General features: G+C 46.0%; 1 protein-coding gene across 1 annotated transcript in view; it reads right to left on the reverse strand.

Moving 5' to 3' along the window:
- Window positions 1–419: 419 nt before the first annotated feature.
- PRKAR2B (protein kinase cAMP-dependent type II regulatory subunit beta) overlaps window positions 420–24,760 on the reverse strand; it is a 425,732-nt gene continuing 401,391 nt past the window's right edge. The window contains exons 10-11 of the mRNA XM_078657005.1: window positions 10,821–10,959; window positions 420–1,492 (exon numbers count right to left, since the gene is read on the reverse strand). Of these exons, the coding sequence (XP_078513131.1) occupies window positions 1,359–1,492; window positions 10,821–10,959 (273 nt within the window). The 3' untranslated portion in view covers window positions 420–1,358. The remainder of the gene's footprint in view (window positions 1,493–10,820; window positions 10,960–24,760) is intronic.

Below are 24,760 nucleotides of genomic sequence, written 5' to 3' on the forward strand. Positions count from 1 at the left end.
CTGTCAAAGAGAGAGTTACCTTCAAGGCCCTGTGCATCGCCCACAAGAGCATACAGGGGAAAGGACCAGCTATTCTGAAGGACATGATTTGCCCCTATAAGCCCACAAGAGCCTTACGCTCTGACAATAAACATTTCCTTCAGACTAAGAGAATCAGGAGAGCCCGCTCAGGGGGCAGGAGTTTTTCTATCCATACAGCGCTCGCCTGGAACTCCCTCCCATTCTCGCTGCGGTCCGAACCAAACCTTCTCAGATTCCGGAAACATCTGAAAACGTATCTTTTCCCAGAATAACTGCAGCTCCTCTGTTTCCTATTAGTAAGCCTGCTCTTGGTTTCTTTAAGCGCTGGGATGCCCTAGGGTAACCGTGCGCGGTACAAAATTCAATAATAATAATAATAATAATAATAATAATTTTTGAAACAACAAACTATTTCAGAAATTCAGAAATCAAAATGGTTTGGGTGAATGAAGAAATGGAGTGTCTTATTGAACAAGTACCAGGATTCCATCTTAGGTATTTTGCTTACCACATTATACATTAGAGTAGATGTACTGTGTTAAAGATGGCATCTAAATCAAAGTGAATACTTAGAATCACAAATAGCAGAACTGATCCACACTTGTAAGACCAAGGGAAATGTCAAGGCATAGAGCCATTTTAGCATTCTAATCTCTACTAATACTCAAAGGTAGCAAGGCAGTTGAGGATTCCTTCAGGTACTCTTTCTGAAATTGCATACATTGATTGTCTCTTCCTCATTTGTCAAGGAGACTGACCTCTGTTGCTAACATGAGCACAGTTATAACCAGAGGCAGGGACTGCCAGAGTGTCTTTAATGGCAGTGTATGATGAAAGTAATACACAATGTAATGGCTGAAGCCATAAGACCTAGAACGATGGGCACCGAGGACACAACCTCAAAGGTTTCTCTGTATGAAGGCTTGACATATCGATACCGTGACAAACCGATGCAGATGTGAGCAAGCTGAACTCAACGTAGACTATTTTTGGGGAAAACAAGTTGGGAGCTGTTTGTATATATAACATTATTGGGGACCATATTTCATTAACTCGGCCAGCAAACCTGAAACCATTTCTTAGTGCGGAATGAATTCTATATCTTCATGGGCAATGGCTTCCTAAAATGACACATAAGAAAAGTTGTAGCTCAAGGTTTCCTCTATTAAATCACTATTTAGCTAGCGGATACATTTCGTTATAATATGTAAAAAAGGTGGTAAACTAAATCACAGAAAATGCTTGGCATCTACACAAAGATAGACACATTCCCAGTGGACTAACCACTACTGTGCTATTTCCTTGCAACAGGCCTTGTTGCGCTGTCTATTTGTCAATCATGCACTGGAATCAGCAATGTCCATGTTTGTTCCAAATAGGGCAACTAGCTGTTCTTCATAGTTTGCGATATTCCTTTTCATGATTTCCATACATGGTCCCAAAAGTCTTTCAAATGCTTGGACATCCATAACTAGATTAAAAAAGAAAGTGAAAAGCATAAACGTTAAACGTAGCTCTTGCAGGTTTACTTTCACGTATATTTGAATGCAGGCAAAACCACAGACCCCCCCAAATCTTAAAATCAAAATTATAGACTACCAAAATATAAACTCTGCATAAATATCGCCCTACGAAATTTAGAATTATTTTTAATTCTCAAATTCACTAGTCACAAACTAGGGCATGCTCATTTAATATGTTTGCTCAAGCTCCTAAATAGTTGAGCAAGAGTTTGTTAGTGGGTTTAGATGCAGGTCATATTTTTAAAAGGGAGATATTTGTGTATGGTACGTACTTTGGTAATCTCTATTTTTCAATGTGTTAACTTGTTAACGTATCTATTAGACTGAATCTATGTTGGGCATATGAGTCATAGTGTAAGAAGCAGAATTAAGATAATGTAGATAGTTGGTAAAATTTTTGCTTAGAGTTTTCTTAAAATGCGTCAAAATAAATAAACCTGCACAACACAATAAATAGCAATCCAAATTTTAATGAGCCCTGAGCAAATGTCTTTTTTCTTAAAAATTGCCAATGTGGCAATTTTCCTATCGAATTTGGTCAAAAGCATTGAGTGTCATTTTCAGTCGTTATCCATTAAGTTTATGAAGTGTTTGGAGCGCACTTTTTTTTAACTAATATTGATCATTCCATTGTTCTTCAAATTATAACCTATCAAAGGGTTCTGGACTGCTTATGAATTTGTGCCGCTAGAACTCTTGATATTTAATTTGGGTCTAACGCATATTTGAGCAGTAAACAGCAGGTGGCATGGGATAAAGTGACATGATAGAGCTTGCATCAGCAATGAACATTAAGCTCCTCCCAGCCCCTACCCCATTAGAAGATAACTCCTTTCTCATTGTACAAAATCCCGAATTGTTTGATTTCCTTTGCAATGTACATCGCTCAGTTATTTAATAGTGAGGTTTGTGCCATCTAAATTCCAATAAACGCACACAGGGTCTGTTTATAAATGAATCGAAATGATGCAACACATAGGGCTCTGATTACGAGTCTGGCGGTCCGAGGACTGCCTGACTCATGGTGGCCCGGAGGTGGCATTCTTGCGACTGCCTCATTACGACACTAGTGGTCGTGCTACCCTGGGACTGCGACTACACCAGGGAACTGCCATTACCCTGGTGGTGGCACAGTGGTCCAGAGGCATCTATATGCTTGGCGGGACCGCCACAGTCCTGCCAAGCATATTACGACTTTCATCACCACCACTGATTTCATGGAGGTCGTTCCTCCATGAAAGTAGTGGTGTGCGGAAAGAAAGGCGACCCTGCTGGGCCCCTTGTACCTCACGCCTTGTGGATGCACACAGGGGGGGCACAACATGTGCCCCTCCTGTGTGCATGCACAGAAGTTCCAAGAAGGCATGGAGTTTTCAGTCCCTGCCATGCTGAAACGTCCTTTGAAGTTCCCATTGTGGTGCTTATTTTATAGGCACTGCAGTGGGAACGGTAAAGAAAATGTCCTTCAATGACAAAAAAAAGTCATTATAGAGCAGGCGGTCCTCACATGGGTTTGGTGGTGCGGTGGCGGGCTGGTCCCACGCTGCACAGTCAAACTCGTAATCGGGCCCATAGTATTGAACAGTTAGGCCCCTATATGACTTTATGACTTCTGAGCCGAAGGTCGATGCTGCCCGCCCGCCAGATTACGACTTTTAAGTAGTCTGGCAGGCTTTTTAAGGGCTGTGGTGTTTTAAGGGCTGTGGTGCCTTTCAAAAAGGCACCACAATGGGGCCGCACTGCAAGGTTCCTGCACAGCATGGACTCAAAATTCATGCCATGCAGGAACCTTTGTGCATACAAACAGGGGGGCAGATGTTATGACCCCCTGTGTGCATCCATGTGCAGTTGAGGCATAGGGGGGCCCTGTAGGGCCACCTTTGTTTAAACTCCTCAAGGTTTACGTGGAGGAAGAACCTCCATGTAAACCTTGGAGTAGAGATAACTAGTAATACACTTGGCGGGACTGTGAGGGTCCCGCCAAGCATACTGCGGCCTTTGACAGTCGCTCCAGCGTTTACCAGGCGGAGTTCGTGATCCCAGGGCGGTCCAACCGCCCCACTCATAATGGGGCGGTTCGGAATGCCGGTGTGGTGGTGGCTGGATCTGCCACCACCGCGCCACCATAAGTCTGGCGGTCCTCGGACCTCCAGACTCATAATCGAGCCCTAAATGTTTCACTGCAGAATGTGAAACATTAATTGATACTATCTGCTCATGCTGGTGGGCCACCCAAGGAACTCAATGGCAGAGACCATGAATTTGTATTACAAGGAAGATGGTCAGAAGCTATTTCTTTGCTTTTTACTTCGTAAACGTAACCAGCATTTTTCTATTTAGAGTTAGTTACTTCAATTTCTTTTTTAAAGTTTAGATTGAAGATACAGTCTACACTTGCATGTGTTAGGTTTCAAATATGACACAAGTTTGAGGTTTCCCAGATGTATAGTGAGAGCTTATTAAGGGATAATCTCTTGCTCTCAATAGACATATATGATGAATTACCAGAAATATGGAAATAATATGGCATTCTCTATGTTGATCAACAATCCAATGTGATCACTTGGCATTCTTTGAAAAGGCTCCACATTACTTTTACCTCCAAGACAATCAGGTGTTTGAATTCCTCAAGATGATCACATGCCCTAGGGGCACTTTTAAGGTAACAGACTTGGGAGCCTAAACCACATAACCAGGCAAGAACAGAAAAAAATATGCTATTTCAAAGAGGTATGCGACAATACACATAATGACTTATTACATTGTCAACGAAATGAAATGGAAATGCTGAGGTAGGTTGTATGAGTTTCAGCTCTAAGTTTCAGTGTCTAGATGCTTATATATGTGTCGCGGGTAGCCTAGTCTATTGACTATGTGGAAGGGTAATAGGATGTGCAGCATATTCTAGAGGATTGCGTGAAAGGTACCCTCATTTCACACAAAAGCATGAGTAATGAGCATAAAGACGTCAGGAAATAAAGTATTGTAGTGTATAGGTGTTTAGAGTATATTGAGGTAGTATTCTGGGTTGGAATTTCTGTGATCAAAGGTAGGAAGAAGCGCATGTGGTTGGGAGATGAACCTAGAGGGGAGAGCTGTGCACAGACTGAACACTGAGCAGATGGCTATGCAGAGAATGGGGTTCTGTTTATTTATTTATTTATTTATTTTGAACGTTTTATATAGCGCGGACAAGATCCTGGCGGATATCAGAGCGCTGTACAGTCCGTAGAAGTTACTTATACAACACATCAGTGTAAAACAAGGCACATATACAAAACATTTTGTAGAGAGCAAAAATAGTTCGGTACAACACCAAATCTATCTCGTACGGTGCGACAGGAGACAGATAACATGTAGGTGGAGAAGCGTGGCTCAGTGGTTAGAGGCGGCAGACCCGGAAGCTGAGATCAGCCGTGGACCAGGGTTCGATTCCCCGCCTCGGCGGGTCTCGGGCTCAAAGATTCCACGGACTCGACAATTCTCGCTCCGGTGCCTACTCGACTCATGGGGTCACACTCTGCGACTCTGGGCAATAGCTTGCTTAATCTCCACTACGGCCCCTCGCAGCGGGATGCCTGGCTTTCACCTTGTGAATACCCTGCCGGGGTATCTCACAGGGGAATACCAGGACGGGTTCCCTAAGCAAGCGCCTTGAGACCCCTGGGTGATTCGTGCGCTATATAAATCGAAATACATTTACATTTACATTTACATAGGTTATTTAGATGGTTCTTTATCATAATCATGTGTGCGGTTGGTCTCGAAATTTCAATAGACCTTCTTTCTGGTGAATTTGGCCATGAATATAGATTTTACTTCTTTTTTGAAAGAATCAGTGGAGGGGTTAAGTCTGGTTTCTGGAGGTAAGGCATTTTATATCCTGGGTGCCATCCCAGAGAAGGTTCGGTTATATGTTTTCTTCTTGTTGAATTTTTGTGGTTTCAGAAGTAGGTTATCTGCGCTTCTTGAGGATCTGATCCCACCAGAAATTGTGAGTTTCTGTGCCAGATAGCTAGGTGCATTATGATGCATGGCTTTGTGTGTCATACATGCCATTTTCAGATGAATTCTGGCTTCCAGAGGTAGCCAATTCAAGGATTGTAGGTCCGTGGAGATGTGTGCGCTTTTTTTAGAACCAGTGATGAGTCTCGCTGCTGCATTGATTGATTCTCTCAACGGTGCCGTTGATGCTTTGGGTAGGCCGCAAAGAGCGACACACCCGTATCCCACTCTCGGTATAACTAGAGCTTGTACTGCCTGCTTGAAGTCATTCTGTGGTAGGAAGGGTTTCATTTTCCTCAATGTGTTTATCTGGTTTGCTCCCTTTGTGGCATTGCTGATGTGTTTTTGCATACTGAGGTTACTGTCCAGAGTTATTGCTAGTGATTTTGCTGAGTCCACGATGGTGGGTTGAGCGTTGAATGCTGTAAAATGTTCTTGCATTTTGGGGACTTGGGCGGATGGAGCTATTAGCAGGAATTCGATTTTTAGGGCATTCGGTTTGTGATGATTTTCTGCCAGCCAGGTTTGGGTATTCCTAAGCGTTGCATTAAGCAGTTTGATGTCGTCTAAGGTGTGAATCTAAAGGTATAGTTGTGAATCGTCGGGGTACATGTGATATTGCACGTTAGATGCGTGTAGAATTTCAGTGAGTGGTTCCATGAACAGATTAAACAATGTCGGGGATAGTGAGGACCCTTGCGGGACTCCCAAGGTTACTGGGACGGGCTTGGACAAGGAGTTGTTGACTTTGAATTGTTGTGTCCGATTTTGAAGAAATGAGGTAAACCAGTTTAGTACAGCCCCTGATAATCCCATTCTGTGTTCCAAGAGGTCTATCAAGTTTTCATGTTTGACCGTATCAAAAGCTGATGAGAGGTCTAGCAGGATGCGTAAGCAGGATCTATTTTGATCCAGTATTTGCAGCGCGTCGTCAATTATGTGGGTCATGGCTGATTCAGTGCTATGACCAGCACGGAAGCCTGATTGATGTTTGTTAAGAAGGTCAAAGTGGTCAATATGCTTCGTTAGTTGAAGGTGAACACTTTTTTCCAAAAGCTTGGCCAATGTCGGAATATTGGAAATAGGTCGATAGTTGTTTAGGTCTGTGGAGTCGGCTGTGGGCTTCTTTAGAATGGGTGTTACCTGACCAACTTTGAGGGTGTCTGGGATGCAACCTTGTTGCAGTGAACAATTTATGATCTTGGACCAGAGGGGTAGAAGGAGTGGAGTTAGGTTTTTGACAGCATTTGCGGGGAGAGGATCGGTGAAGTGATTAGAAGGGTTCAGGGCACTGAGTATTTTACCTATGGTTTCTTCAGAGTAGGTGGTGAAGGAAGACCAGGCTGCGTCATTTGTAAGGTTAGGCTTAGATGGTGCAATTGGGGAGGGTGCAATTAGAGATGCGGTGGTGGACTTTGTGTGTGGTCTCGAATGTAAGGTAAGATCATTTAAGAGGTCCTTCTTGATGGTGTCAGTCTTCAGATTGAAGAAGGCGGAAAATTCTTCACAGTTTGGTTGTGGGCAAGATCTGTCTTGTGGACGTTGAGGTGCCTCCTTAGATTGGGTTTTGATAAGTTCAAAACGTTTTTTGGGGCGGTTTCTTGCTTGGTCTAGTTGTAAGCTGAAGAAGTCGGCGTGTGCTGTAATCCTTAATGAGACACTGCAAGTATCACTTGTGAAATTGTTGCAATTCAAATGGGTCAACCTGCAGTAATTTAGCCCTAAAGTATTTACATAAAATATGTCCTGCTAATATATTGAAAGATGTGGCTACCCAGAGTTAATTTTCGTACATCTCATTTCATCTTCCATCTTGCACAGATGCAGGTCAAGAAAATATTTTTGCAGCTATTGTTCACAATTTGGATAAGCAAACACCAGCTAGTCCAATTGTTTGCCATTCCAGAATAACAAATATGATACACGAGAGTCTCCGAAGATTTGTTGGGCCAGTTGTAAGGGAAGATTCGTTAAAGCTTGGCTTAAGTATCCACTATCGACCAGGCCTGCCTCAGTAGTCCAGCTTTTAATAATATAACCGTGGGCACTTCTTGTGGAACTGAAGAGATATTAATTCGACTCCTCAGATTGGCATGAGAAACCGGAAAGCATGCACACTAGGTCTATTTGAATTGTTAAGGCCCCAAAAAACGGAACTAATTACATTGTACTTAATGTGACTGAAATTTGATATTTATAAGTAGCTACTACAAGAAAACATGTTCAAACGAACTGCTAGGGCTCACATCTGTCTTCTGGATTAATTAATTCTTTAAAATGAACTCCATATCTTTTCTTACAAAACGCACAAGTGTGAACTTTATGTTTCTAACAAAATGAAAGAGTAACATCTTTTTTAACAGATGAAAGAAAATACACCTAACTTGGGCGAAATGCTTGCATTGCGTTAAAACAAAAAAATTGACATGAAGATACTGTATCTGTATCGAGCTACAAACGTACTCATCTTCCCTGCCCCTCCCAGCGAATATATCAATTGGCCTCGTCTCCATTTCGTCATGGACTGTTCTCCCATATCATAGTATTGGATTTTGATATAATTAATAGGAAAATGTTTTATTTTTATGCACTTCACTAACGAAGCTGGAGGCATAAATCTAGCTGTTGAATAGTCACATTGTAGTTTCTTGTGTGTCCAGTCGTGATGGTTTTAGCCAAGGTTTGATTCTTTAATCTCTGGAAGTATATATTTCTAGTCTAAGTTTGGGTTTGTTGAGTGTTGCTCAATAACTCAAACAAAGGTAATCTGGTACTTACCTCATTCTAATAAGTGCCCAGCTCTTATTACAGCTGAATGCACACATCTCAGTACACACCAGTCAGGCATGATTTCAAACTCAACGTAGACACCATTGCACCATGGTGCAAGAGCCTGCTTTGCATGCAGGACTGTTTTTATGCATGAAGGGGAATCTTCCCGCTCAAAAACAATCCTGAGAGGCTTTCTATGCACTCATAGAAAGAGGAAGTAACAATGAGAAATCAAGATATTTCGCCTTGTAACGCCTCTCGCGGGAAGGCGTATTTTTGTGACGCATTCCAAGGTTTACCAGTCCTGGCAAATCTGGGAATGCTTCAGAAACCATGGGAGCACCCACGCAATGCCTTCCCAGGGCAGAGTAAGGCAGTGCAGCGATTTGAGCAGTGTTGCCTTACTCCAGATTTGTGGAGCCACTCCGGGCCATTCAAAGTGGTCTTGCATGGCTTCATAAATCACATGCACGGTTTGCGTCGCTCTTGCATCACTTGCATGGCGCAAGAGTGATGCAAACCGACTCATAAAAAGGCCCCTGAATAGTTAAAGCTGAATAGAAGATTGAATTACTATAGCGCGACACCCAGGACATATTGTTTGGGATCAAGGGAAACAGGTTTTCATGTGTATTTTGTCCTCGGTACAAGTAGGCCCAACACCCTACAGCACAAAACCTTTGGCTGCGAGTTTATACCACAATATGGATCAGGGAAGGGCTTTGTCTGCAGTTAGGGTAATATTTCTGACCATGCGTTAATGTTGTTCAAATTTGTGTTTATGGTTCATTAATTGAAAGCCTTTATTATTAGGGTGAGTGCTCTAAGTAAAAGTTGTAAGTTCTGACTGCACCACTGACAGTGGCTCCAGTATAAAAATATGTATATGCGTTTTCAAAGTTTGGCAATATGAGGCTATGTATCATGTTCTCAGAATGCTCTCCAATTAGATGCAAAAATTTGCAGAAGCTTGATGATTCTTTGCTTTCAAAATAAAATGTTCACAGAAAATGAAAGTAGGAAAAAAAACATTTAGCTTAACTACTGTAACATTTTAGGTACCATTTCCTTGCAGCATCATTTAGTAAAATATGTTGATGTATGGTAGTATTTCCCAAAAATATTCATAATAGAAAATCAGTGTAATCCGTTTCAATAAGATTATGGAAAACCTAAAAATAAATAAGCATTGGCAAAGCCAGTAGGTCTGAAATTGGTGGTCAGCTTTTTAGTTTTGGCAATGCTTTTTGTGAAACCTTATTGGTCTGGGAACTGCTGGGCCCTCACCATTATAACAAACATTGGCAAAAGCAAAACTTGTTTTTGATCTAAAAAAAGCACACATTGACACAGTAGTTCCTGGCACAGAACAAAACTACTTTGTGTGCCGATATGCTCCTTGTGACAAAAGCAGAATGTCGTCACTCACAGTGAAGCCAGCAGATAGACAGAGAGAGAGAGAGAGACAGAGACAGACAGAATTTTGAAATAAACACAAAAGGTCATGGGTAACGCCAGACCTAATTAGGGGCCCAATTTTTAAAGAAAGTCTCCAAAAAGCACCCTCTGTATATGCCCTTGCATTAAGTACAGATATACAGCTTTCATGAAATCAGAGGAATTTATAGAAGTTCGGGCAAGAAATAGTACTTCCAGAAAATATTTCCTAACTGAATTTTAGCCTGAGAAAATATGCATGTGTAGAGTTGCTCATGCGACAATCTGAGTGTTTGCAAATTATTTCCCCCAACCACTTTTTTTCCCAACTCTGGAAGAAGTTTTATGTCTGCTATTGTTAGGAGTAAATCTCCAACATTTCTCAGTATGGGAAAAGATTTGAGAAGAGTTAATTAAAACATGCAAGTTAGTAGTTTGCACAGACTCAAATGGGCATTCCGAGCCTGGAACTATTGCTTACTAGTACCTTCAGACCCAGTAAGTAGATCTGTGGAAATGTGGCAACATAAGGAAATTGCTAGTATTCAAACACTACTATGGTATGAACCCTGGCATAATCAGAGAGGCTATATCGGAGATATTATATAATGAGATTGCTGCCATAATTTGTCTCTGCACTACATGGCATGAAAGGGGCAAGCGGATTTTGTTACAGGACAAGTAGATTTATGAAGCAACCTGCCCCATGGAAAATTAGATATTTCATTAAATTCCACACCCCTGCATACTTTAAGAAATATCTAGTAGACGTTCAGATCGAGGACAGACCTCACCAAGTAAGACCCACAGACAGAAAAGCAAAACAGGGAAAATGGTATTAACTTCCTCCTAATGTCACATGCCATCCTGACATCACAGCAATTGTATAGGACACTTCACCCGTTACATGACAAACAATAAACAGTAATGATAAGATCTTCCAAGTAATGTTAGACCATGCTTTTTAATGGTATTCTACTATGCGGACGACAGAACTAAACAACGCCACCTAATGTGCAAACAGAATTCATTTGGCATTAAAAAGCGAAACACATTAAGTACCTAAACACTTGACATTCCCAACAGCATATGCAGAAGCTGCCCGAGGTTTGTTTGTTACCAAGGCAAGCTCTCCAAAATATTGTCCTCTGGAATATCGAGCAATTTCCACTGCTCCATTGTCCTCCATATCCGATTTACTCTGATGAGGAAAAGATGGAAAAAGTTACTTTATTAAAGGTTAGGTAGTTAATTTAAAAATAACACATTTTATATATCTTCTTTCTACTTGAATTGGTTATTAGCTTCACTAAACATCACATATGGTATTAATGACTGCAAAAGACTGGTTACATTGATAGATTTTATATGTGCATGTTGGGCATCTATTCTTTATCCCTCAACCTTTCCAACAGTGTACAGCACACATCCAAGCCCGGACTTACTAAGATTTCACCCAATACAATTTGCTGTGCCATATTCTGTGAAAGGGAGAAAGCAGAATTGCGCCATATTTACAGAGATATGGCACAGTTATGCTCTCTCCTAGAGCTGGTGCATTTGTGACAGCCTAGTGCTGAAGCAGGCACCCTTGCTTCATGTTGCAAGGGAGCCAGTGTTGTGGTCAGGATAGTTTTTATGCAGGCAGTGGAAGGTTCCTGCACAACGACTACCTTTCGAGGCTATTTCCTCTTTGTTTGTGTGCTGCAAAATGTAGCAAACATGCAAAGAAGTAAAACGAGGAGAAATAAAGATATTCCTCCCTTTTATACCAGCTTTGGGTAAGCGTAAGCGCAACATTTTTGTGCAAACCCATGTTTACAAGTCTCTGTAAATAAGGGTTTGCAGCAAAATACATGGATCGAACCCTGAAACGCCGGTGCTCTACTCATGTAACACTACCTGATGCAAAGTACTTCCAGGTAGTAAGAACTATGCGCTGCATTGCATTCCTTTTGCTATACAAACCACGCGAACTGTGCTTTGAATGGCTTTGTAAATCCCAAAATAGCTTTTGCATCGGGTAGGCTCAAATAAAGTGTCACAAACCCAAAACAAAATCTCAGTAAATCTGGCCCCTAATGTGTGAAATATTTTTAAGTTGTCGAGGAATATGATTTGTGCTGGAAGGATACCCTCCCATCACAAAACCTATGTTAGACACAGTGCCAGATCCTCCGCTTAGGCAGAAGATCGTCGCCCCACTGAGGAATTAGAAACAGAAAAATAAAATGATAATAACGTTAATATAATTTTATTTAAGCGTACTGGCTTAGTTGGGTGGCGGCGGTGCTGAGCTGTTTAGAGGCTGGGGGAGAAGTGGTAGGCGCTTCCTAAGTGCGCATGACATTTTGGCCGGCTGTCTCGGGTCAGCCAAAATGTCATGTACACTTTCCATGTTCTCCACCCAGGCTGCATTACAGCCTGGGTGGAGAACATGCCCAGTCTCCCAGCCCCTGTCTGAGCATCGTAGTTCGGTGTTCAGACCAATTAAAACACTGCTGTAAGGCAGTGTTGTGATTGGTCAGGGGAGTCTGGGAGGCTGCGTGCCTCCTGCTGCCCCAGAAGAAGAGAAGAGGATGGAGGAAGTGCGACTGCCGCATCCAGGTAAGTGTTTTTTTATAAATTCCCTCTGCTCCCCCTCACCACGACCGTCTCGTAGCAGTCGCTACTGATTAGACATCATGCATATATCTTTGCACTATGGTGCAAAAGTGTATGTGGGGTTAGGCAGCCTGTGTGTGCACCAGCACAGGGGAAGACAGCAGCAGTGGGCCCAGATGTAATATTTTTTCATGCATCTCTGTGTAGCAACCTAATTTGTTGTGCTATGCTGCGTTGCACAAGGGGTAAAGCACAGGGCAGAGCTATTAAGATTGGTTTGCTGCTGCTGTCTTCCCCTGTACAAGCTTTCTTAGCACAGCCTCGTAGAGGCCAGGGTGAGCTGTCTTGCTTAAGATATATACTGGAAGCATACTCTTCCAGTACAAACTCCTATGTCTAGACATACATAGAAGAAGCTCACACGCTGGATGTGTGTTGTGCACATCCACTCGTATGCAATGTGTGGGTTTTTTGAGAAATGATGGATTAAACCCAGATCAGTTGACTGGGGGTGAGTGTTTGTATTGTCAATGCTCCGTCCATCACCACCTTTGGTTTTTCTTTGTTCGCCCTAAGTTGGCAGGGTATGCTCCGACGTGAGTCCCTTGCTCACTTTGCCACTGGAGTCAAGCAAGCCCGGCTGAAGACGGCTGTAATGCCAGAAACCGGTCCTGGGAATCTTGATTCCGGTCCAGGGAAGACATGGCTTGGCAGTTCGGGCTGGACTGTTCCCATGAGGCACAGGGTCAGACTGATTTGCATATGGCCATGTCTGAGCTGGGGTGGCGGAGTGAGCTAAAGAACGGTGAGGGATTAAACCCGGATCAGTTGACTGGAGGTGAGTGTTTGTATTGTCAATGCTCCGTCCATCACCACCTTTGGTTTTTCTTTGTTCGCCCTAAGCTGGCAGGGTATGCTCCGACGTGAGTCCCTTGCTCACTTTGCCACTGGAGTCAAGCAAGCCCGGCTGAAGACGGCTGTAATGCCAGAAACCGGACCTGGGAAGCTTGATTCCGGTCCAGGGAAGACATGGCTTGGCAGTTCGGGCTGGACTGTTCCCATGAGGCACAGGGTCAGACTGATTTGCATATGGCCATGTCTGAGCTGGGGTGGCGGAGTGAACTAAAGAACGGTGAGGGATTAAACCCAGATCAGTTGACTGGGGGTGAGTGTTTGTATTGTCAATGCTCCGTCCATCACCACCTTTGGCTTTTCTTTGTTCGCCCTAAGCTGGCAGGGTATGCTCCGACGTGAGTCCCTTGCTCACTTTGCCACTGGAGTCAAGCAAGCCCGGCTGAAGACGGCTGTAATGCCAGAAACCGGTCCTGGGAAGCTTGATTCCGGTCCAGGGAATGTCAATGCTCCGTCCATCACCACCTTTGGTTTTTCTTTGCATATGTCTCCTAGTTAATGTCTGCTTTAAGGAGGTATTCATTTTTGACACAAACCCAGTGTGGCTGTGTTAGTAGATTGGGCTTTGTGTCAAACCCTATGGGTGTTTGTGCTGATCCGCACAAGTAACACCCCATAAAACCCTGTTGATGCAAAGCAGCGCAAAGTGGTTTCTGCACTGAAAAAAAGGGCTCTTCGCGCTGGAAAGTAATTTTAATATGCATCACTATGCATCGCTTTGCACTGGTGCAGGGCCTTCGAAAATGTGGGCCATAGTATCTAAATAGGAATAGGAACTGGCAAACACAGGTCTGTGTGTCTTATAAGCACCCATTAGTAGAAGTTGTTGCCTTAGCTAGCCGCAACAATCGTAACCACAGAAGCATGTATCATCCACATAGAATAGATGAGGATCAGAGAAAAGAAATGATAGGCATTTCTCCCTTAACTCCCTAAGTCTTGGGTATGTTAATATGAATATTAATGTTAATATTCTGAGAACTTTAGAAGATCCCAAACGCTGGCAAATTAATGTAATGTATTGTTGACCACGCAAACCTTCAAATTCGGTGAGAAAATACTGAAATTATAGAGGCTTATATTTTTAAGTTAGCCGGACATGGCTAAGAACATTGCATGCCCTTTGAGAGAGCACAGTACACTGATGCGCTCGCTCCCATGTTTGTATTATTAATAGTACATCATTATTATTTGAATACTGTTGTAAGAATGAGGGGGTGCTGCAACTGTAATATGGCGTTAACTAAAATGGTTAGAAGGGGAAATCTACTAGCAAATACCATGTGCTACATACGACTGTTTCTAAAATCTGCAAATAATGGTTAATGTATTAAAATGAAGCTACAGCCACTGACCGAAACACCAATCACACGCCTGTGTTATCTTTGAGCTTAACACTTCACTACCCAAACTAAGAAAATTCACAAGCCAATTACCTTTAAACTGAGAACCTGAAAGGCACACTAAAGAAGCAAACACAATGCACCCACTGCCAATAATAAACACTTTCTTCTCAATAACTGGCATCCTGGTGGCTGTAAAATGGTGGGCTCTAGGCCCACATACTTAGTAATAACTGAGACGGACACAGTTGTGATACTTACTTACCAGGCCACGAGCATGTGCCCTCTGGCCTTTTATTAACAGGCCCACGTCACTCGTGACGCCTGTGGTGGATTGGGGTGGGGTGGATGCATGGACAGCCCTCTAAGGAGTGGCAGATGCACAAGTACCTACTGAGACACTAGAACCTGTCCAGCAGGACACTACAATGGCAAAAACCAACCAGAACCCTCTGGAGCGCTGTCTTCCTCCCTTCCCATGCCTGCCCACATACACCCCCCCCCCCCGCAACGCTTAGCTATAAAGCAATATAGTCCACTCTAGGGTCAGAGTAAACCGGGCAATGCTCCAGAAACTATGGGTGTTCTTTGAAACCATCAACTACCTCACCGAGCACAGAGTAGAGAAAGATCACTCAGTGGGTCAAATGTTGTTTCAGTCTCCATTTACGATGACCTTTGAAACAGGTTGGCATAGAAAGCTTAACAGTACCCCTGCTACCCCTGCACCTGCTCCGTTTAGAAGCTTTCAAGACCATGAATCACCATGCCCTAATAAACTGCCTGGACCACCAGAGAATCTAAAATTCAGCCCCTGACTGAACACTTCCTTTCCTCTCAGAGAATAGCATACGGATTCCCTAGCCACCTTTGGCTCTGAAGTGCTTCTGCTTGCCTGCAAAGAGGCTCAGGGCTCTATACTGACTCGTCTCCTGTTCAATATCTGTCACAGTCTATTGGCAACCCTCATCCGGTCCTGTGGACACACGTGTCACAACACTGCTGGTGACACACAAACAATCCTCAAAATCAAGAGAAACACAGTCCTTGACACCGCTTGTAAGAACAGATGTCTGCTAAAACTGGTGCATCCAAAGGCCTGTAACCAACCCAAGCACAGCCCAGGCAAGAAAAGGATGCTTCTCTACAGCAACATAAAAAGGGTGGTGCCTGTACTATCTTGATCCCCTCTCTTTGCTCCACATGAGTCTTTTAAAACATATACCTTAATGACATTCTGCTGTCAAAGCATCCTTCCTGCATCACTAAATTGTGTGGTGAATAATGATATTCTTGTCCTCCCTCTCAATAATTGTAACCATAAAAGCCCATCTATACTATGTGAACAGCCTTTAATTAGCCACCCAACATACCTCGAGCAGACTGCAACATGTCAGGAACTCAGAGGCCAGGATCCTTCTCACATTCGAAGGAAAGACAACATTAACCCTGGCTTATATGCCTGACGTGAGTAACATGTAACATGACACATAAGGTCCAAGACACATTGTATCACACAGCAGCACAGAGCAGGACTACACAAGTTTAACAGACCCACCTGCCCACTTTACCAGGAACCTAGTTCTTCAGACATAAAACGCTCCTCAGACATATTCACAGCACCTCCATACTCCTGACTTTTCATAAAGTACTCTATATCTGAATGTTCTCCATGCATCATTCTGAATGTTTTCTATACAAAGCCAAACAATATATCTTCCTTGCATATGGATAGACAATCAATGTGTTCATGAAAACAACAACTGCAGACAGAACTACGGATTAAATGACATTCTAACACACAAAATCAAACAGCTAGCACTCTCATTCTCCAGAGCAATGAATTCCGAGCTACTCTACTGTGGAATCAATTAATAACAGTTTATGAAGTCTTCCACAAGGAACTACATGTAGTATAACAAACAGAGCAATACATCAGATACTCTGTACTTGTAAAAGTTAGTAGCCAAATGCGCACACCCTAATGCTTCCTACATCAACAACTGCAAGAACATAAGAAACCACAGCTGTAATGGCGGCAGGCAACATAGCTATCACCAGTGCATGGACCACAGTGGTAACCACAACAGGCGCCACAACATCAACCAGAGCTGCTACCACAGCAGCAACAAGAGCAACAACAAGCAGCAGCAACAAGAGTTATCATAGCCACCGCTGAAGTTAGCAACAGCAGCTGATAAAATAGTTGCAAGCACAGCAGGGCCTACATGTGTGACAGCAGTTTCCACCACAGCACAAGACCAAAGCTGCCAACTGAGAAAGACAAAGAGTAGCAACAACAGCTCTCAACTCTGCAGGGATTATGAATGAATGAATGAATGAATTTGCGATTTGTAAGAGCGCAACTTAACCCGGAGACATCAAGGCGCAGAAGGTGGAAAAAACAGCTGAGTGGTCGGAGGCATCAGAAGGCAGCAGCACTTACGGATATGATTCAGTAAATAGCCAGGTTTTGAGATTTTTCCGGAAAAGGGCAAGTGATAGCTGAGTTTTAAGGTTGGTTGGAAGCGTGTTCCATAGTTTGGGGGCGAGGAAGAAAAAAGCCCTCCCGCCCCATCTGGCCTTAGTGATCCGGGGGGTCGGCAGAAGATTTTTGTGAGCAGATCTCAGGGCTCTGCCCAGGGTATAGAAGGACACGAGGGACCCAATATCCTCTGCACCCAAGCTATAAAGGGCCTGATAGGTAAAAACCAGGACCTTGAAGTTGATCCTTGCCTGGACAGGAAGCCAGTGGAGGTTTTCCTGATTTCTGTAACAGAAACACGTCTTGGGGCATTCACTACAAACCTGGCTGCAGCGTTCTGGATAGTCTGTAGGCGATGGATGAGTTTTTTGCAGATACCAAGATAGAGGGCATTGCAATAGTCCAGGCGGGGTGAGATAAGAGCAGTAACCACCTGTTTCCGGGCATCGGGGGAGAGATAGTGCACTAGCTTCCTGAGGATCCTCAGGACCCCACAACAAGTTGACACAGTTTTGCTAACTTGTTTATCAAATGCCAGTGTGGTGTCAAAGGTGACCCCCAGGTTTCTGGCAACTAAGGACGGCAGAGGGCAGGTTCCGAGGGAGGGTGGCCACCAGTCCATGGACCAGAGATCTTGTTTGCCACCAAAGATGAGGATCTCGGTTTTTTCACCGTTTAGCTTAAGGAAGTTCGTGGACATCCAACCTGCCACGGCTTCCATGCAGTTCTTAAAGTTGAGGGCCGTGGACTCCACAGAATGGGATAGGGAGACCATTATCTGGGTGTCGCCCGCATACGATAAGACTTCCAGTCCGAAAGATCTAACAAGCTTTGCAAGAGGAGCCACGTATTATAGCGAACAATGACTGCCAGGACAGCAGGGGTCACAGCTATGAGAACAACTTCAACAATTGCATGGACCACAGCAACCGTCATAGCTATAATAGCACCAATAGCTGCAATTGCATTTGCTACAGTATAAAACCAATTGCAGCAACAACAGCTGGCACAACCTCAATAAGCACATCTGCTGCAACAGCAGCGACTATTGCAGCGATCACAGCACTTCCACCATGGCAGGGACATGAACAGCGATAACTGCTAGCACAGCAGGGACTACCGCACTGACCTCAACTGTAACCACAGGGACAGCAGCAACAACAACACCTGCCACAATAGCAGAAACCACAGCAGTGATAATAGCTGCTACCACAGCAAGGGCAACAACCACAACAATAGCTACCAGCAAAGTGGTCACCACAGCTGTACCAACTGGGAATAACTAAAACATTGAGCAGTACAATATCTTCCATTGATCATTATTCTAGGTTGCATTGCAGTCCATCTACAGACAAGGAAGTCCATCTACAGACAAGGACACAGCATACACAAATCCTCCTTGGTGCTCTTCAAGTCCAGACTGCATGCCAAGTGCAAAGCCAGTAGGTCTATCTTTAATGGGCCAGCAGATGTAAACACAGGCATGGAGAAATGTGCAAGACTAATAATGCTCATCTTGATGCAACCTGCCTCTTTCCGTGCCTTTGATGCATGTGCCCATATTTTATTCCCCAAGCTTGTGGTGGCATGAGTCAGTTTGCACAGTGACATGGTACATATAGCATTTGCACATTTGAGAATGTCTGTATTTGCATGTGTTAGTACATTAATACTAAACCAACAAGCTTTGCTAATGCTTGTTAGGAGTGTTGCATCTAGGTGTGTCGTTGAATGGGTAAAGAGGGAATAAATTACTGAAAGGTGACAGTGTAAATAGACCAACATGTCCTGCACTGAGCTGAGAATACACCACGTACTAACACTACACTCTCAAATGCTTATAACTTTCACCAACATGAAGAATCTGTGAGAAGGAACAAAGAGTAAATAATGGATAACACTGGCTGAGAAAACAATGGAGACTCATTGCATTGAGGACCTTTAATGGCAGGACATAACATTTGCGACTCATCAAAATAACAACTAGTGACACACACTTCCTCAGATTTACACCCCTGTGTCTAGTATAAAAGACCCAACATGTGTGTGATACACTTGGAGATATTAACCTGCAGCCTTACATGCATGTGTCCATGTTGAACAGTAAAGGTGAATCCCCAGATAAGTTCCTGTTTTGCACAAGGAGGAACCTCACGCAAACATGGCTTCTCCGGTAACAGCTAGAAACTGCAGCGAAATGTCAAGTTCAGCAAAAGTCAGACCGTTAAATTATCTTATGTGAAGCAATACACTTGTCTGACATGACATATTGTTCTTGATGAGGCCAATCACAGATCACTCTCACTGAACGCCATAGCTGTCTCTGTCATGTGCTAAGCGCTGAGGTTACTTAGTCCTTTGGAGGTTATGAAGGGCTCATTTTTGGCCCACCAGGCATCCCGATGACAATAATTCTTATCTCATTATTTATTATCTACATCCTTAAGTAATCATTGTGGAATTGTAACCTCAGTGAAATAATTCCCATCAACAAAATGTGCTCAGCTTTGCGCATGCCTAAAATTTGGTGTCCTCCATGGATATTGATGAGGTCATGTGCATGTGGCAGACCATATGCTAACTGTTGCACCGGAACCACACTTGCTGCTGTTGTTATCTTCCAAAGTTATTGATCGCTGACCATAGGCAGCAAAGAAGTCCTCTGCCAGCCAACAGATGCTAAACTGAACTTGAAGCCTCTGCCAACTAAGGAACCCTGGAACCCCTGATATAGAAAGGTTTCTTAAAGTAACTTTGTACAAATACATGCTATGTAGAACATACCTCCTTCCTTTAAAAAACCCAAAAACAAACAACACTTGAAATATATAGGGAAGTCCCACTCTGAAAACTAAAGAAAGAAAGACAACAAGACTGCAGTAATACTATCAATGTAACAGTAACAACAATAAAAATCCATGACTAAGGAAAGAAATTCTCAAAATGTCTAAATCTTTAACTGGTCCTCACCAAAGGGCATGATTACGATGTTGGTTGGACCGCCCGACCGACCGCGGATTGATTCCGACCACTGAGGCAGGGAAAGCTCTGGCCACTGTATTACGATGCAACCGCTGCTACCATGGAGGTTCCCCACTGCTTTCCGGGATCCATTATTGATTTCGCACCAATTTCTACCACTAACTATAGGGAGGTTGAAAGCACAAAAAATAGAACAAATAGGCAATGTCCCAGTAAAATGCCAAAACTGTGTAGAAAATGTTGGTTTTCCTACAAACGTCTGCCTGTTCCTGAAAGCTGGGAAGATGGTGCTTTTAGCACCACAAACCATTCATCTATACCATTTGCAGGGGGGAAAAAAGACGCTTTCTTCTGCAGCACTTTGTTCCCATTTTTCCCCCCAAAAAACAAATATAGCTGTATTTTGCTTTCTCTGACCCCTCCAGGGCTCCACAAATCCTGGGTACTTTATGAATCATCAGGATGTTGGAAGAAAAGGATGCACATTTGGCGAGGATACCTTATATGGACAAAAAGGTATGTGGTCCTAAGAGCAAACTACCCCAAATAGCCAAAAAAGGGTGTGGCACGGGGGAAAAGGCCTGGCAGGGAAGGGGTTAACTCTGAATCTTTCTTCTAAATCTGTAATTGTTTTCTTAGATTTGTTTGAACACAAATCAAATAATAAAGTTACTTACATATTGTCCCTCTCCTTTTTTAGGTCTCGTGACCTATCAATGCGCATGCGCATTGAGAGAAGCGAGACTATAGGGCTTTAAACAAAGTTTACCTAACTGTGGCGATTTGGTGCTGTGCCCGTGGCTTTTAGGTCAATGCGCAAGCGCATTGACCTAAAATGCGCGTGCACATCACCAAATCGCCGTCTGTTCCCTCAGCCGCACTCCTCCCACACCTTTGAAGTGAAGCTTAGCTTCACTTCAAAGGCCCCGGCTGCTTCACACCCTCATGCCGCTCTCCCCGCTCCACCCCCTCCCCTGCCCGCCGTGTGCATTTCTCCTCCCCCCCCCTCCCCACAGCAATGCCCTCCGTCTTGTTTCCTTTCTTGTTTTTCTTTCAGGTGAGATATCTTTTCCATCATTTGCGATAATACAGTTCTCATATGCATTTTTTAATTATTAGCAGCATATACACAGGCGCCCCTTCGGCGCTTTTGCTCTCAACCCTACTATCCTGTCAGTCGCATCTCTATAAGTTACTCGAAGCATGGCCTGACATGTGCACAGCTTATTCCGGCACCACCATCCTGCCAGACGTTTCTGCTTTGTTCGCCCACCGCATGGCCCTATTTGTGCACATTTTACTTTCGTGCATACCCTTACCCGCAGCCTCTCCTTCCCCACTTCTGCCTTTTCGGGTCTCGCGCTCACCGCAGACCCCTTCACATGGCTCACACCCACCTTTTTTTCAGGTTACCATGCCATTCCCCACCTATCCCCCAGTCATTTCCGGGTAGGACGCGTGCACCCAGTGGACTCTCGGCCTTGGCCCGCTTATTCTGCCAGCCGCTTCTGCTTTGGTCGCCCACCGCATGGCCCCATTTGTGCACATTCACTTTCGTGCACACCCTTACCCGCAGCCTCTCCTTCCCGACTTCTGCCTTTTCGGGTCTCACACTCACCGCAGACCCCTTCACATGGCTCACACCCACATTTTTTTCAGGTTACCATGCCAGGTTACCTCACTCACCCTCAACCCCTCACCCTCACTCACCCTCAACCCCTCACCCTCACCCTCACTCACCCTCAACCCCTCACCCTCAACCCCTCACCCTCACTCACCCTCACCCTCACTCACCCTCAACCCCTCACCCTCACTCACCCTCAACCCCTCACCCTCACTCACCCTCACTCACCCTCACTCACCCTCAACCCCTCACCCTCACTCACCCTCACCCTCACTCACCCTCACCCACCCTCACTCACCCTCACTCACCCTCACCCTCACTCACCCTCACCCTCACTCACCCTCACCCTCACCCTCACTCACCCTCACTCACCCTCACCCTCACTCACCCTCACTCACCCTCACTCACCCTCACTCACCCTCAACCCCTCACCCTCACTCACCCTCAACCCCTCACCCCTCACCCACCCTCAACCCCTCACCCTCAACCCCTCACTCACCCTCACTCTCACTCACTCACCCTCACCCTCACTCACCCTCAACCCCTCACCCTCACCCTCCTCAACCCCTCACCCTCACTCACCCTCACTCACCCTCACCCTCACCCTCACTCACCCTCACCCTCACCCTCACTCACCCTCACCCTCACTCACCCTCACCCTCCCTCACTCACCCTCACCCTCACTCACCCTCACCCTCACCCTCACCCTCACTCACCCTCACCCCCTCACCCTCACTCACCCTCAACCCCTCACCCTCACTCACCCTCAACCCCTCACTCACCCTCAACCCCTCACCCTCACCCTCACTCACCCTCACCCTCACTCACCCTCAACCCCTCACCCTCACTCACCCTCACCCTCACTCAACCTCAACCCCTCACCCTCACTCACCCTCAACCCCTCACCCTCACTCACCCTCAACCCCTCACCCTCACTCACCCTCAACCCCTCACCCTCAACCCCTCACCCTCACTCACCCTCACCCTCACTCACCCTCACTCACCCTCACTCACCCTCACCCACCCTCACCCTCACTCACCCTTGCCCTCACTCACCCTCACCCTCACTCACCCTCGCCCTCACTCACCCTCACCCACCCTCACCCTCACCCTCACTCACCCTCAACCCCTCACCCTCACTCACCCTCAACCCCTCACTCACCCTCACCCACCCTCACCCTCACTCACCCTCAACCCCTCACCCTCACTCACCCTCAACCCCTCACCCTCACTCAACCCCTCACCCTCAACCCCTCACTCACCCTCACTCTCACTCACCCTCACTCACCCTCACTCACCCTCAACCCTCACCCTCACTCACCCTCACCCTCACCCTCACTCACCCTCAACCCCTCACCCTCACTCACCCTCAACCCCTCACCCTCAACCCCTCACCCTCAACCCCTCACCCTCACTCACCCTCAACCCCTCACCCTCACTCACCCTCACCCTCACTCACCCTCAACCCCTCACCCTCACTCACCCTCACTCACCCTCACCCTCACTCACCCTCACTCACCCTCACCCTCACTCACCCTCACCCTCACTCACCCTCACTCACCCCCACTCACCCTCACCCTCACTCACCCTCACTCACCCTCACTCACCCTCACTCACCCTCACCCTCACTCACCCTCACTCACCCTCAACCCCTCACCCTCACTCACCCTCACTCACCCTCACTCACCCTCACCCTCACTCACCCCCTCACCCTCACTCACCCTCAACCCCTCACCCTCACCCTCACTCACCCTCAACCCCTCACCCTCAACCCCTCACTCACCCTCACTCTCACTCACCCTCAACCCCTCACCCTCACCCTCACTCACCCTCACCCTCACTCACCCTCAACCCCTCACCCTCACTCACCCTCACCCTCACTCACCCTCAACCCCTCACCCTCACTCACCCTCAACCCCTCACCCTCCCTCACCCTCACCCTCCCTCACCCTCACTCACCCTCACTCACCCTCACTCACCCTCACCCTCACTCACCCTCACTCACCCTCAACCCCTCACCCTCACTCACCCTCACCCACCCTCACCCTCACTCGCCCTCAACCCCTCACCCTCACTCACCCTCAACCCCTCACCCTCACTCACCCTTAACCCCTCACCCTCAACCCCTCACTCACCCTCACTCTCACTCACCCTCACTCACCCTCAACCCCTCACCCTCACTCACCCTCACTCACCCTCAACCCCTCACCCTCACTCACCCTCACCCTCACCCTCACTCACCCTCAACCCCTCACCCTCACTCACCCTCACCCTCACTCACCCTCAACCCCTCACCCTCACCCTCACTCACCCTCACCCTCACTCACCCTCAACCCCTCACCCTCAACCCCTCACTCACCCTCACCCTCACCCCACTCACCCCACTCACCCTCACTCACCCTCAACCCCTCACCCTCACTCACCCTCACCCTCACTCACCCTCACCCTCACTCACCCTCAACCCCTCACTCACCCTCACTCACCCTCACTCACCCTCACTCACCCTCACCCCCTCACCCTCACTCACCCTCAACCCCTCACCCTCAACCCCTCACCCTCACCCTCACTCACCCTCAACCCCTCACCCTCAACCCCTCACTCACCCTCACTCTCACTCACCCTCACTCACCCTCAACCCCTCACCCTCACTCACCCTCAACCCCTCACCCTCGCTCACCCTCAACCCCTCACCCTCACCCTCACTCACCCTCAACCCCTCACCCTCACTCACCCTCACCCTCACTCACCCTCAACCCCTCACCCTCACTCACCCTCAACCCCTCACCCTCACCCTCACTCACCCTTACCCTCACTCACCCTCACCCTCACTCACCCTCAACCCCTCACCCTCAACCCCTCACCCTCACTCACCCTCACTCACCCTCACTCACCCTCACCCTCAACCCCTCACTCACCCTCACTCACCCTCACCCTCACCCACCCTCACCCACTCTCACCCTCACTCACCCTCACCCTCACTCACCCTCACTCACCCTCACCCTCACTCACCCTCAACCCCTCACCCTCACCCTCACTCACCCTCACTCACCCT

The sequence above is a fragment of the Lissotriton helveticus genome, chromosome 1_1 (genome assembly GCF_964261635.1).
Source record: "Lissotriton helveticus chromosome 1_1, aLisHel1.1, whole genome shotgun sequence".
In the NCBI taxonomy this organism is placed as follows: domain Eukaryota; kingdom Metazoa; phylum Chordata; class Amphibia; order Caudata; family Salamandridae; genus Lissotriton; species Lissotriton helveticus.